A 15,525-nucleotide genomic window follows, 5' to 3' on the forward strand; every position below is an offset into this window, starting at 1 on the left:
GCATGATCCTGTTCACTTTGTTTCACTTCTACACAATTAGACATCGTCATGAGACTTTATGTTCACAGATGTCACACATGTGGAGTCTGCTCTGCTTCCTCATTGGCATATCATACGGTAAGTCAACTTTTATTTCTGGATTCAGTTTTACTGAAATGGCAAAATAACGTACAGAGGTCGTAGGGATAAAATATCAGTTCAGAGGTCAGGGTGTTGCAAATTTCCGTAATCAAAAAAGTGCCAGTGTAACCCACCCTTAAATAACTTCTCATATTGATGAAAGAAAAATACTAACCTTTTTAAAAACACATATTGGAACGGGTTTGATGTTTTCAATATCATTTATTTTTACGTGGTTTTAAACAATAACAACATTACATAAATGAAGACATTAGCACCATGGGGGGACCCCAAGACCCACCAATTAGAATTTGTTCCCTCAATGATGAAACCAATTGCCACGCAAGATAGTTGGAGATCTCAACCCCCCCCCAATGTTGAACCCTAAGTGCCGGCCTTGGGCTGTACTGCTGCCTGTCTTGGCCAGGACTCTCTTGAAAAAGAGAACGTTGATCTCAATGAGTCTTTTCCTCTTTAAATAAAGGTAAAATGAAAAATACAACGTAAATAATATTTTTTTATCTGAGATATCAAAACTGCATGAGCGCTATTGTGAAGTCCCTGTACATGGGAGAGTGATGGTGGTGTGTTCTCCATGTCCACAGCGGCCGAGGTCTGTTTTAATGAGCTGGGTTGCTTTAGCGACCTGCCTCCCTGGGGGGGCACTGAGCAGAGACCAGTGTCCGTCCTGCCCTGGCAGCCAGACGCGATTGGCACCCGCTTCCTCCTCTTCACCCAGAAGAACCGCTACTACCAGGCAAGAGAAGGTTTGATTTGGCTTGGTCACAGATAACAAGGAGTTGTTGTGTGTGTGTCCACTGTGGGGACCAACTAAACAGTGATCGTTAGTCTATTTCCACGGCACTCTACTCCCGGGTCAGCTCCAGTGGCACAGGAAATCCCTCAGTCTCTTCTGCATGTCTCTTTGCCGATGTCCGTCCCCTTCCTCTTCCTTTGTACTGAGGACTATGGTTACCTGGTCCTCAGATCTCTGCAGGGTAAATCCAGACAGCTAGCAAGACTATCGGTCCAATCTGAGGACTATGGTTACCTGGTCCTCAGATCTCTGCAGGGTAAATCCAGACAGCTAGATAGACTATCTGTCCAATCTGAGGACTATGGTTACCTGGTCCTCAGGTCTCTGCAGGGTAAATCCAGACAACTAGCTAGACTATCTGTCCAATCTGAGGACTATGGTTACCTGGTCCTCAGGTCTCTGCAGGGTAAATCCAGACAGCTAGCTAGACTATCTGTCCAATCTGAGGACTATGGTTACCTGGTCCTCAGATCTCTGCAGGGTAAATCCAGACAGCTAGCTAGACTATCTGTCCAGTCAGAGTTTTCTATTGACAACTAAAACTACTTCTGAACGTATACATGTTCCACCAGAACAAGTTCCTTCCTGAGACTATTTAGCAGAGGCACCATGGCTCCATCCGGAGCTTAGCCCCGCCCAAGATGATTGTGATTGGTTTAAAGAAATGCCGATAAACCAGAGGACCTTTTTCTCCCATCCCAGAATGTTGTGTGCACTAGCCGGTCTAGTTGGGCATGTGAGTCTTGTGTTGAGACAGACTTGTAAACCTATCCTTTAAACTTCAGTGTACTCATCTTTGTTTTTCAAACTGTCAGGAGATCAAGACTGACGAAACCATCCATGCATCAAACTACGGCAAGACGAGAAAGACTCGATTCATCATTCCTGGTTATTTGAAGGCAGACGATGAGGACTGGCCCCAGGAGATGTGTAAGGTAAGAAGGCACAAGTTGAAAACTCCTTCATGGATGTTCAGGTCCAGTGTTTCCAGATTTTTGCATTAAACATGCATCTTAGATGGAGAATCCAGTTGTTCCTTATCCCCGTTTGCTCAGCGCTATAAAAATGTATGTACAAGACACAAGAGTGTTTTAGCCGGGAGATATTGCAAACAAACATTGTGATTGGGTCAGTGTCTCTCAGCGTCAGATACCAACGCAAAAATCCTCCTTTAGCGTCTCTAGTGAACGTGGTGCTATAAGATGATGTAATATTAAGAGAGTAGAGAGTAGTATGAAAGACCTCAAATCTGCATAAGAAGTTTGGTGCCACTGGACATTGGTGGATGGATCAAACACAGGACTTTGTTTACCCAGAAGACCCGGGAACATTTCCCATTCTTGTGCTGCATGCCAGTTAAATGTATATCCCAACGGGCTAGACAAAAAGTGACGCCAATAGTCCCGACCAAGCGTGTCTAAATATGACGCTAAAGGAGCTTTTTTGCATCAGTACTAAACGCCAAAGGCACCTGACCAAGCGTCACTTTTTACCATGATGGGGGTGGGAATGTGTTGGATTGGAGCTACATGTAAGTAAGAAAATACACTTTTGGAAATTGGGGGAAATTACCCTTTAATTCTAAATTCCCTACAATTAGTGTTGACTACCGTGTTGCTGTTTCCAGACGATGCTGAAGGTTGAGAATGTGAACTGCATTGCTGTGGAGTGGAAGAAAGGTGTGAAGACGCAGTATGCCCAGGCGGCCAATAACGCCAGAGTGCTGGGGGCCCAGGTGGCTTTCATGATCCAATTCCTCAAGGTGAATACAGCCTCATTATATACTCATATACCTCATATACCTCATTAAACCTCACTGGAATACTGCAGGTATGCCTATACTATGAGTATTCCTTCTCAAAGGGAGAGACATTTTGGGGAAATACGCTTTGTTGCTGTCTGATTCCCAGGGGTGGAAGAAGTATTCAGATCCTTTATTTCAGTAAAAGTACTAATACGTATACTAATATGTAGAAATACTAAAATTTTACTTAAGTAAAACTGTGTCATCAAAAAAAATGCAGTTAAAGTATTAAAACATGTTAGAAAGAGTAAAAGATCCAACCAGCTGTGTGTTTAATGACATCATCATCTCAGCTGGACCTGGAGCCGTTATATTGTTGCTAGGTTACTTTATAATAAACTTCAGATTATATAAACTACATGTGTTTAGTGTGCAGGAATCCTAATGTGGAAAGGAACTAGTAACTAAAGGAACAAGTAGCTAAATCTGTCAGATGAATGTAGTGGAGTAACTAAAGTAACTAGTAACTAAAGCTGTCAGATGAATGTAGAGGAGTAAAAAGTAGAATATTTCTCTCTGAAATGTAGCGGAGTAGAAGTAGAAAGTGACATGAAAAGAAAATACTCAAGTAAAGTACAAGTACCTCAACATTTGGACTGAGTACAAGACTTAGTTAGATTCCACCATGGCTGATTCCTAGTACAGAGATACTGTCAATGTTTATTTCTCCTTTTGCTATGCTAGCAGTTTCCATGGTAGTGTCCCACTGCTTCCAGTCTTTGTCCCCAGCTAGGCTGAACATCCTGGACCTACAGTACATCTCTAGTGGACAAAGTAAGCTGTAAACTGATACCTATGTTCCATTTCAATCCAAAGACAGGATACATGAATTTTCCCCTAACTGTTCAGGTCAGGTTCCAATAAAGGAGTATTCCAGTGTTTTCATATCACTGCCTCCAGTGAGTCGTATTACGCAACATGGGGGGGGAGGGCCGAGGCGGACACACCTGGGTGCTGGGAGGACATTCTCACGTACACACTGTGGTTGAAGGACATAATGTGTTGTTTTTGTACGATAGATAAAGAAGGTTTGAATGTAACAAGTTGTGTAACACAGGTCAACTTCACCCAAACGAGTGATAAGTTCCACATCATCGGACACAGCGTTGGAGCTCACGCTGCAGGAGACGCCGGCAGCAGGACACCTGGCCTCGCTCGCATCACAGGTACACCTGCTGTCCTCTGATAATGCTACTGTATGTACTGCTACACCCTGCTACGCCCTGCAGTGCCCTGCTACACCACCAACTACTGCTAATACTACTAGTTCCATTATCTTCATTGTGACTATTATTGCCCCCCCCCAAGCCCCAATGTAGACAACCGCCCACCAAGAGCCTGTATTTAACCTATATATTTTTTAACAGCTGCGTTTCTACAATCCTGTGTCCCTGTACATGTTGATTATTTCATAAAAATGTGCTGGAGGACAGTAGGAGGGTCAGAAGGTGATCTGTGGTTAACACCTTCCTCTCTCTGCTCAGGACTAGACCCCACTGAACCTTACTTCCAGGACACTGATGTCTCCGTACGCCTGGACACCAGCGACGCCGCCTTTGTGGACGTCATTCACACTGACGGAAGTCCTTTCAAGTCCAAACTTGGTACACGTCAAAAGTCTCCTTTAGGCTCACATCTGCACTCGGCTCACATCTGCACCTGACACACATGGGGCAGTGACACAGACATTAAAGGGGGATCTTGATATCTGATGCTCAGAGACACTGATGTAAGGAGTTGCCAGAGAGAATGGGTCGTCTTCCCTTCTTCTTTCTAAAACCCTAGTCCAAATGTTTGAGCTTGTTCCTGTTTATAATGATTTTTTTTGATTAAGTGGTGGGTGGGTGGGTGGCTGAATAGGGCCAGGGGGGATGAATATTGTGTGTGTGTGTGGTGTGTGTGTGTGGGGGGGGGGGGGGGGGGGGGGGGCGTGGATTTGTTTGATGGACTTTGTGCTAGCTTTACACGTATGAAAAGTGCTATATAATTGAGTTCTGATTTATTGATTGACATCACTTACAGAAAAAAATATAAAAACTCTCAAAAGTGCTCTTCAAAACAAAGTCAGTTTTAATTTCCTATCTGTATGCTATTTTAAAAAAGGTGAATATAAGGGAACTGAGGAATTATCACCTTTATCAAATGTTAGTGAAATCTGAATAAGAAATTGTTTGTCTCTGTACAAAAAGTGGTTTCTGTTTTCCTCCTCCCAGGTCTGGGCATGTCTCAGTCTGTGGGCCATGTTGACTTCTACCCCAACGGGGGGGAGCTGATGCCCGGCTGCTCCGCCAACAAAGGCCTTCCCTCTAGCTTGGACGCCATCTGGGAGGGTAAGATAAATCCATACATCGACACACTTTAGTATCAATTCATAACAAGAGGTTTCTCAGGACACTTTTCAGATAGAGCAGGTCTAGACCTCTCTATAATTTACAGATAGAGCAGGTCTAGACCACTCTATAATTTACAGATAGAGCAGGTCTAGACCTCTCTATAATTTACAGATAGAGCAGGTCTAGACCACTCTATAATTTACAGATAGAGCAGGTTTACACCACACTCTATAATTTACAGATAGAGCAGGTCTCTAGACCACAGAAGAAACCTGGGACAGACCCAGGCTCTTGGTAGGTGGTCTCTGATGGGGCCGGTTGGGTATTTATAATCCCAAATAAAGATAATAGTAAATAATAATAATAAAAATAAGTAATTGAAAATAGTAGTTGTAGTAGTTCATGGCGTAGCAGGGCACTGCAGGGCGTTACAGGGTGCAGCACGGTGTAGCAGGGCACTGCAGGGGGTAGCAGGACATAGAAGGCGTAGCAGAGGGTAACAGAGAGGGGTGGCCGGTACCAAGGGCCAAGGTGGAGCTAGAGAAGGTGCAGAAAGTGAAGGCAGCAGTGGTTTCAGGGGTAATCGGAGCACTCGGGGCTGTAACCCCCAAACTGGGACAGTGGCTCCAGCAAACTCCAGGAACAGCTAAGATACTGCTCAGGCTCCCAGGTCCTGATAAGGATCTGCATTATTATTTCAGAGGATGTACTTTGAGGTAGTGTTAAAGAGTTTTGAATTATACAAAGAGGTGTTTCTGTTAAAATACAAAAAAAACAATAGAATTGCAATTCAGCATCACAAACTACATCCTCCAAAATGAAAACAGTTGAATCATCACCACTCTATAAATCAACATCAGAGCCTTCATGAAGGAAGGATTTCCTAAGGAGCCTACTATTGGGGTATTAGACTGCAAAGTGACCTTTGATATACTTTTTTGATATACACCACACTTCCAGTCTTCTCAAGTCTAAAGGCTTTGTCACAGACACCCCTCCTATACATAAAACAATGACTCATACATCCTAATTTTTCAACCATGCAACATACAATGCAGACGCCCCCTGGAATATTGGAGTTGTCCCAATGGAAAAATCGTAAAGAAACCCCAGGCAGGAGTTATTCCCGCTGGACCTATCTGAGCAAATATTTTCTAATATGGATGACGACGGCCTTCTTTTGAAATGTGCCGCTGAGTAGCGAGGCTCAAGTAGCAGAATTGGTGCCATGCCTGGGTCGCAGGGGGTGGGGGGGGTGGGGTGGGGGGCGGAGTTGCCACAGCTAAATCTGCCACTTTTGATCCTATAGATAAGAGAGGGAGAGTCGGAGCCAGGGCTGCATAGCTGGAGGTCTTGGAGCGCCTGGTGTTTGCCCTGTTCTGGAAGAGAAAACAGAGGCTGTGACCTCTTTCTCCGTCTGCCTCTCCCTGACACTGACTATGTTATATTACATTATTATGTTACATTATATTCCTTTTTCTGCCCTTATTCTGCAAAAGCTTCTACCCTTATGAAAGTTTTCCACTGCTGGCCGACTTGTTGCACCATGTGACCACTGCGTCCCTCTTTCGTTCCTTCAGCCATCTTCTTGAGAGGGTTGGCGTAGCGATGTCTGCGCATATCCAAAAACCTGTTGATATCCAAGTGGAATGTTTAAAAGTAGCAGTTTCTTCCTTCTTACCTGGTCTGCAGCCCTGCAAACTGTTGCCTGGTTGGTTGGTTTGCAGTAACCATAGCAACGCACAGAGCTGACTGTAAGCTGTTAACAGGCAAGAGGCCTTAAAACTCAGATTAAGACGCATGTTCCGAATGCATTGTATACATGTCCAAAGAATGCTTCTAAAACCAGAAAACTACCAGAATATCACACATTAATCAGAAAAATTCAGGAAAAAAATGTATTCTGAGTTTCTAAACGAAATACGCTGTTTACATGACTTATATTACATTTGGAATATTGTCTTATTTGGAATAATTGGAAGTGGAATATTGGTGTCCACATAAACAGGGCCTGAAGTTATCAATGTGTTCCAGTGATGCAGGCCCCTGATTGGTCAGGGCCAGTAAGCAACTGCGTACCCTGCTTACCGATACTTACGCGTCTGAATCACTCAATTCTCATTGGCTATCTGTCAATGTGGCAGGTAGATTGACAGTGTTACCCGCCAATTGCAAAATTCACCTGCATTTGGCGGGTGGGCGGGGTTAATTTCAGGCCCTGCATAGAAACATACTCAATGTTCACACAATCTTACTCGGACTAAGATTCTCCTTATTCGTGGTTTACTGGTGCTGACTTTCAAAAGTGTAACTTCTTCTTAAACTTATTTTGATTTCATTCAAAATTGTAGGAGGACATGTCAATAAGTTTTAATGTTATTGTCTTTCTCAGTCTCCTAAACACCCAGATCTTTGTCTCAGCCATAATGACTCTGGTCAGACGGTCATGAGCTCCTACTCAGCTATCTGTAATACAAGACTCAGATCTACATTCACATCTCTTCACTGATTCCTCCTTACCGTTCCCTCTTTTAATACCATGCCCCTCTCACTTCTTCTCCTCCTCCCTGTCATCATCTGTTCCTTTTGCCAGGCACCAAGAGGTTTGATGCCTGCAACCACGCCCGGGCCTACGAGTACTACAGCGAGAGCCTTCGTAAACGCCAAGGTTTTGTAGCGTACCCCTGCCCTAACAAGGATAGTTTTGCTGCTGGAAGTCTTTGGTTTTAACGAAGAGTTTTAAAGTTCCACTAGTGCCTGTTCAAGTGGATAATTCTTTGTATTACAGTACATTCCGTGTCATTTAGCTGAAGCTTTTATCCAAAGCAACTTACAATTGCTATATATGTCAGAGGTCTCACGCCTCTGGAGCAACTAGGGGTAAAGTGTCTTGCTCAGGGGCACACTGGTTTATGTATCACAGTGGGAATCGAACCCTGATCTCCCACACAAAAAGCATGTGTCATATCCACTGCACCATCACCACCCTGCAAATGAGACAACAGTTAATTGTGCATTCTACCGACTTAGATCGACTTATCTTGTTTAGTTGGTGCATATTCAAGGTCTTTTTAAAGGTCCCATGACATGGAGCTCTTTAGATGCTTTTATATAGACCTTAGTGGTCCCCTAATACTGTATCTGAAGTCTCTTTATATAGACCTTAGTGGTCCCCAAATACTGTATCTGAAGTCTCTTTATATAGACCTTAGTGGTCCCTAATACTGTATCTGAAGTATCTTTATATAGACCTTAGTGGTCCCCTAATACTGTATCTGAAGTCTCTTTTAAATAGACCTTAGTGGTCCCCTAATACTGTATCTGAAGTCTCTTTATATAGACCTTAGTGGTCCCTAATACTGTATCTGAAGTCTCTTTATATAGACCTTAGTGGTCCCTAATACTGTATCTGAAGTCTCTTTTATATAGACCTTAGTGGTCCCCTAATACTGTATCTGAAGTCTCTTTTAGAAAGACCTTAGTGGTCCCCTAATACTGCATCTGAAGTCTCTTTTATATAGACCTTAGTGGTCCCCTAATACTGTATCTGAAGTCTCTTTTATATAGACCTTAGTTGTCCCCTAATACTGTATCTGAAGTCTCTTTTATATAGACCTTAGTGGTCCCTAATACTCTATCTGAAGTCTCTTTTATATAGACCTTAGTGGTCCCCTAATACTGTATCTGAAGTCTCTTTTATATAGACCTCAGTGGTCCCTAATACTGTATCTGAAGTCTCTTTTATATAGACCTTAGTGGTCCCCTAATACTGTATCTGAAGTCTCTTTATATAGACCTTAGTGGTCCCCTAATACTGTATCTGAAGTCTCGTTTATATAGACCTTAGTGGTCCCCTAGTACTGTATCTGAAGTCTCTTTTATATAGGCCTTAGTGGTCCCCTAATACTGTATCTGAAGTATCTTTATATAGACCTCAGTGGTCCCTAATACTGTATCTGAAGTCTCTTTTATATAGACCTTAGTGGTCCCCTAATACTGTATCTGAAGTCTCTTTATATAGACCTTAGTTGTCCCCTAATACTGTATCGGAAGTCTCTTTTATATAGGCCTTAGTGGTCCCTAGTACTGTATCTGAAGTCTCTTTTAGTGGTCCCCTGAAATGTGAAAAACAGAATTATGGTCTGTGTTACAGATGCCTAAAGAGAAGTATAAAGTTAGCTGGTTTTGTACATAAAAATAGTGTCTCGAGCAGCTCAAGTGATCCCAGCAAAGCTTCTGGTGGTACGGGCCACAGATCAGGGCTCTGGGAGGCATTTTATGTCCTCAATTCAAAAAGAAGGAGAAGGGGCCCATAGCTCCACCATCCCAGCATATGTATGGGACTGCCACCTGTTGCTGTATGACACTGATATGGCTGTGAACCATTTATTTGGTTTCAGAAGTTGATTCGGCAAAATTGGATTTTTTTTGCAGCTGATGGGGCGAAGTAAATGGGCTTCCCTCATGTCCTCCATGGGGAGGGCTTGTATCTGCAGCTGTTGGTGTTAATGACAGTTTATCCCTGCTTTGGATACATGTCCTGATCAAAGGAGGCCGAGGGAGCGCCGGGCATGACCTCATATGACTGTGTCCCTGTTGAGAGATGACAGCACCTCCTTGTCGTTCACCTCGTAAACGCTCTCTGGTGTTATTCCCATAGCCAACAGCCACAAAGTCAGCCTGTTCCCACACAGTAACTTATTGCAAAACCAGTGTCATTCTCCACCTTCACATTTATAAGGTGGCAATCTGCAAGATTTTAAGATGTATAGGGGGGGAAAATCTTTTTGTGTTGTCACTTTTGCCTGACTGTTCATTTGCAGATAAAGAATCACACACTCGATCACAGGGTGAGCTCATTTTTCACACTTCACCATGTCCTTGTCTCCACAGGGAAAGTGTTTCCCATGTGGAGACGACACATGTCCTCAGATGGGCTACTATGCTGACAGGTTCAATGTGACTAATGGCATTTCAGAGACAAAGTACTTCCTCAACACGGGCAGTTCAGAGCCCTTTGGCCGTGAGTACCCTGCCATTCCTTGGAAGTGGGACTTACTTACTCAAGGGTTGTAAGAACGCACGCAGTTGATTTTACTGGAAAGAACTGAAATATTTGCAAATGAATACTGTCCAGAGAAAAATGGGTGTCTCCAGTTTTTGTGGTTTTCATACTTTCAGCTCAGTAGAAGATAGATCGATACACATACAGCACACACATAGAATGTACAAGATATAGTAAATAATAAATGATGTGATTGCCTACTATTTCTTTCCATTTCTAGGTTACAGCTACAAAGTGAAGTTAACCCTAGACGGTCCCAGCTGGCCTAACCCTGGCTTCTTGTATGTGGCACTCGCTGGAGACAATAAGAGCACCAATGAGTACAAGCTTCATTAGTAAGAACACTGTAACAACGCTGGGTCTTTGTAAAGAATGGAGTGTGGTCTGGAACTACTTTATCTGTAAAGTGTCCTGAGATAACTCCTGTTGTGATTTGACACTAATGGAAATTGAATTGAATTCTGTGGAACACAGCAAGGGGTTTTACTAAAAACTGTCTAGCAAATTATCTTAGGTAATAAACGCTGTGATGTGTGACACAGCCCTATGCTTCATACTGGTATAGTCCAGGCTAACCAGAAAGGGACACGTGAGCATGTGCATGGCGGGACTAACCTTTCACCTCCATGAGGAAAAGAAGTCCTCTAGGGAGGAAAGACTTGAAGGGAAGGTGACACCATCCTGGAATGGGCTGTAAACCAGAGTGTGACTGGCAGAGAGGATCAAACATGAATGCGGTATGCAGCACATCTGTTTGGCTCCACTCTTACCTCCTCCCTGTTACTGTGACCACATGTATTTTTTTTTTGCATTGCCAACTCTTCCTTGCCAGCACTGTGGAGGAGGGTCTGGCTAGTTCACACAGCATTCTGGGATGGGAGAAAAACATGCTCTGGTTTATCGGCATTTCTTAAAACCAATCACAATCGTGTAGGGCAGCGCTAAGTGCTGGATGGAGCCACGGTGCCTCTGCTAAATAGTCTCAGGTGTTCCAGAAGTTGTTCTGGTGGAACATGTGTACGTTCAGAAGTAGTTTTAGTTGTCAACAGAAAACTCAGATTGGACAGATAGTCTAGCTAGCTGTCTGGATTTACCCTGCAGAGACCTGAGGACCAGGTAACCATAGTCCTCAGATTGGACAGATAGTCTAGCTAGCTGTCTGGATTTACCCTGCAGAGATCTGAGGACCAGGTAACCATAGTCCTCAGATTGGACAGATAGTCTAGCTAGCTGTCTGGATTTACCCTGCAGAGACCTGAGGACCAGGTAACCATAGTCCTCAGATTGGACAGATAGTCTAGCTAGCTGTCTGGATTTACCCTGCAGAGACCTGAGGACCAGGTAACCATAGTCCTCAGATTGGACAGATAGTCTAGCTAGCTGTCTGGATTTACCCTGCAGAGACCTGAGGACCAGGTAACCATAGTCCTCAGATTGGACAGATAGTCTAGCTAGCTGTCTGGATTTACCCTGCAGAGACCTGAGGACCAGGTAACCATAGTCCTCAGATTGGACAGATAGTCTAGCTAGCTGTCTGGATTTACCCTGCAGAGACCTGAGGACCAGGTAACCATAGTCCTCAGATTGGATAGATAGTCTAGATAGCTGTCTGGATTTACCCTGCAGAGACCTGAGGACCAGGTAACCATAGTCCTCAGATTGGACAGATAGTCTAGCTAGCTGTCTGGATTTACCCTGCAGAGACTTGAGGACCAGGTAACCATAGTCCTCAGATTGGACAGATAGTCTAGCTAGCTGTCTGGATTTACCCTGCAGAGATCTGAGGACCAGGTAACCATAGTCCTCAGATTGGACAGATAGTCTAGCTAGCTGTCTGGATTTACCCTGCAGAGACCTGAGGACCAGGTAACCATAGTCCTCAGATTGGACAGATAGTCTAGCTAGCTGTCTGGATTTACCCTGCAGAGATCTGAGGACCAGGTAACCATAGTCCTCAGATTGGACAGATAGTCTAGCTAGCTGTCTGGATTTACCCTGCAGAGATCTGAGGACTAGGTAACCATAGTCCTCAGAAATCCACCAGAGGTTAGAACGCCAACACAGAGACAGAGGAAGGCACCTAAAAACTCTCGGGAGTGAAACGTCGTTGATGTGGACTATTTAAGACCCCACCAATGGACTGGAAGCCTTTGGCCTCAAGAACCGAGGGCCCTGAGATGGCACTGGCCATGTAATCTGGGGGAGGGAGCAGCTGATTGACAAAGGGCTCTGTACAATGGCTTGTTTCTTGCGTTCATAAAAAACAGAATAATATATTAAATAGTAAGAAGTATTTAGAGATTTGATTTTGTTGTTAAAGAGACAGTTTAGCTCAAAATCAAAAATACATATGTTTCCTCTTGCCTGTAGTGCTAAATGTCAATCTCGATTGTTTTAGTGTGAGTTGGCCAGTGTAAAGTACACCCACCATCCATGTATAAGAAAATAGTTCCTATATTTAACTGCTCAGTAACTGGGTCATGATTTCTGGAAAAAGACATTTCTGAGTTTTTCAAATCTGATTTTAGTCAATCTGCAACACACCAGTTCAGCAGCTGGAATTGAGCTTTTTGGCCTTTTGTTCACACGGATCAAATTTCACAGAAAAGAGTGATACACAAACCAGATGAAACCAATAAAAAAGCATGTAGTGTTTATCATGACACAGACATTTGGTCTGCTGGAGTGGTTGACCACAAAGGGAAAAGTAGTTTGTTTACTGTATAGTACGGGTATGTAGTAACTGCAATGAAAGTGCAATGCCTTAAATACTTTTGTATTCTATTATTGTGTGTCTGTTGTGATTGTGTCCAGTGGTACACTGAAGCCTGGGCGGACCTACGAGATGCTGATCGACGCGGAGGTGGACATCGGTGAGGCTACAGAGGTGAGGTTTCGGTGGAACAACCACATCCTTAACCCCTTGAGACCCAAGTACGGTGCATCCAAGGTGGAGCTGCAGAGGGGAAGAGATAACCAGATGTAAGTTTGTCCAATAATAAATAATGCTTTTTATGACAACCATTTGGATTACATTTTGAGCTGTGATTCTGATATGTATTACATGCAGTATTACACCTAAAGTACTAAAAGAGCTTGTTATCTAACAGGCTTAGATTGGTATTATAATAATGTCTGACTACATTATGGAGGTTGCGATGACGTCTCATTCTGACATCTCACGAGGCGACTTGTTGCCTGGAGACTATGGAATGCCATTCTATTCCATATTAAATAAATAAACCCATTTTCCTTTGAAATACATCCTGAAATAAATAACTGAGGCAATACATATATGAATAAATGTGAATATAAATATACAAATGAGTCAATATACAAAGTAGTGAATAAATAGGTTTTACTTTAAGTTGTTTTAGCTGTTTTTTTAGATAGCCACGCCATATGTATATATTTATATATAGTGCCACATTATTGATTTATTTTAGGATATACTGTATTTCATAGGCATATTTATTTCTTAATGTATTAATTAATTCAATTAATATTGATTCAAATGGAATTCCATAGAAGACAGCAGTCTGAAAGGTGAGTGAGAGTTTTACAGCTCAACAGAAGTCATTGTCTGTGTCTTACAACATATCCAGCCTTGTATGAAGTACTTGAAAGTAAAACTTTAGGTAATAGTACAAGTATCTTACCAGAAAATGACTTTGGTAGAAGTTAAGGTCACCTTTCAGAATATCACTTAAAAGTCACATAAAGAAGCTATAGTGCGTAGTTTCTGTCTCTCCCCCCCCCCCCTCCCATGAGGAATTCTAAGAAATGACAACAACCCTGTCGCGCCCACGTGATACAAGTCTTCCGTGATCACACATCTTCATTACCGCTGTCGTCGGGGTGGTCATTGTCTGTTACCATGGCGGCAGGGCCTGCAGGAGGTACACCCATGACACTATGAGTCATTGTGCTTCCTCCTCTTCTTCTTTAGTGTTGGACTATGTTTTTTTATGCCGCTTGGCAACAAGCAGGCATTAGGTCAGCAACTAGAATGGAGCGTGTTTTACCTTAACATCTAGGAGCAATGATTCGCCAGCCCTGCATTTTTCCAGTGTAACATATTTCTTCTGATTTGATTTTGTGGTAACTGACGAGTAACAAAGATGCTGAGGGGAAATGCAGTGGAGGAAAAGTATACATTTTATTTAGGAAATGTAATGGAGTAAAAGTAAAATTTTCTAGAAATATAAATAACAAAGGAAAGTACAGAAACGTGAAGTCTACTTCAGTACAGTACTGTGTTACATTACAACAGTGAACGTGTCATCAGTACAACATCAAGTGTAAGCAGTTCTCATAAAATGATACCAAAGTGATAAAACATGTTTTTTTGGGGGGGGTAAAGTTGGGTTTGCAGGACCACGAACAGAGCATGGTTGATGTAAATGTAGATATTAATAAGACCTGAAGAACAGAGCTGGCCAATTCCCTGTACTACTGCTGGAGTACGTGTCATGGACTGTCTTTAGCCACTAGAGGGCAGCAAGAGACTGGCATTAGTGCTCTGGATGGTGAGGCTGGGGGGGGGGGAGACTCTTTATAACTGTAAGAAAAAAACTTTAGTTCCAGAGTTATTTATTACTTTTGGAATTATTTGTGTTAATTTGGCTTGACAGCCCACACAGATTTCAAATTGCATATTAGAATGTATTCCTCAGTGAGACTGTGATGTTAAACCTCCTCATTTACAGTACAATACAATTAATACATTAACCAAAATCTTAATTCACATGGCCTTCCATAATGTCTCACTCTGTCTCTTTCTCTTTTTGTCTCCCTTTCTTCTTGCACAGTGTCTTCTTCTGTGGAATAGAGAGGGTGGCGGAGGATACGATCCAGCACGTGCTCCCATGCTAAGCGTTACCAGCCACTGTCACATGTTACTCAGGGTTATTTAGGGTTTTTCAATAAAGTTGTAGCATTCAAACCTCTTTGTCCCTGTCATTCAGTCCCTTGTGGTGGATGTTAAAGTGTTACAGGAAGATCAGACAGTGTAGGGAGCATGATGAAAGGTCACATGACTAAAGAAACAGATTAGAAAGGAAAGGTGGTGCTGATGAAGTCATGAAAACCTGAACTAGGTTTCCTACAGAATGGTTGTACTGACCTGAGAGATTAGGAATTCTGAAAGAAGGAAACATTTAAAGCTGTAAGTTGTAGCCTTAATGCAAAACATATACTGTATATGAAGTAAAAGAAATACTCTAGATAAGTTTCCATCCACTTGTTCATCAAATTATTTGAAGTTCGGTAAAAAAACCACTAAAATAACCCAAAGGCCTTGTTACGGGCACACAAAGTGACACACACAGGTGAAAAAATGGCAATTAAAGATTATTTCCCACACCTGTGGCTTAGTATATTGCAA

The 15,525-nt window shown here is 42.8% G+C and overlaps 1 protein-coding gene across 1 annotated transcript; it reads left to right on the top strand.

Moving 5' to 3' along the window:
* LOC116705651 (inactive pancreatic lipase-related protein 1) lies at positions 1-15,088 on the top strand. The gene is made up of 12 exons (XM_032542014.1): positions 1-117; positions 726-877; positions 1,753-1,874; positions 2,567-2,699; positions 3,799-3,907; positions 4,226-4,345; positions 4,955-5,071; positions 7,668-7,786; positions 9,968-10,097; positions 10,360-10,472; positions 12,952-13,121; positions 14,951-15,088. The coding sequence occupies exons 1-12, from the start codon at positions 3-5 to the stop codon at positions 15,012-15,014; spliced, it is 1,464 nt and encodes a 487-aa protein (XP_032397905.1). The 5' UTR covers positions 1-2; the 3' UTR covers positions 15,015-15,088.
* The last annotated feature ends 437 nt before the right edge of the window (positions 15,089-15,525 follow it).

Source organism: Etheostoma spectabile, chromosome 17 (assembly GCF_008692095.1).
Source record: "Etheostoma spectabile isolate EspeVRDwgs_2016 chromosome 17, UIUC_Espe_1.0, whole genome shotgun sequence".
In the NCBI taxonomy this organism is placed as follows: Eukaryota; Metazoa; Chordata; class Actinopteri; order Perciformes; family Percidae; genus Etheostoma; species Etheostoma spectabile.

Excerpts from the sequence above, each read along its gene's own strand:
- LOC116705651 (XM_032542014.1), top strand. The coding sequence starts at position 3 with ATGATCCTGTTCACTTTGTTTCACTTCTACACAATTAGACATCGTCAT. Across the intron at positions 878-1,752 it reads AGAAGAACCGCTACTACCAG|GAGATCAAGACTGACGAAAC; the intron begins GCAAGAGAAGGT and ends TCAAACTGTCAG. Across the intron at positions 2,700-3,798 it reads TCATGATCCAATTCCTCAAG|GTCAACTTCACCCAAACGAG; the intron begins GTGAATACAGCC and ends TGTGTAACACAG.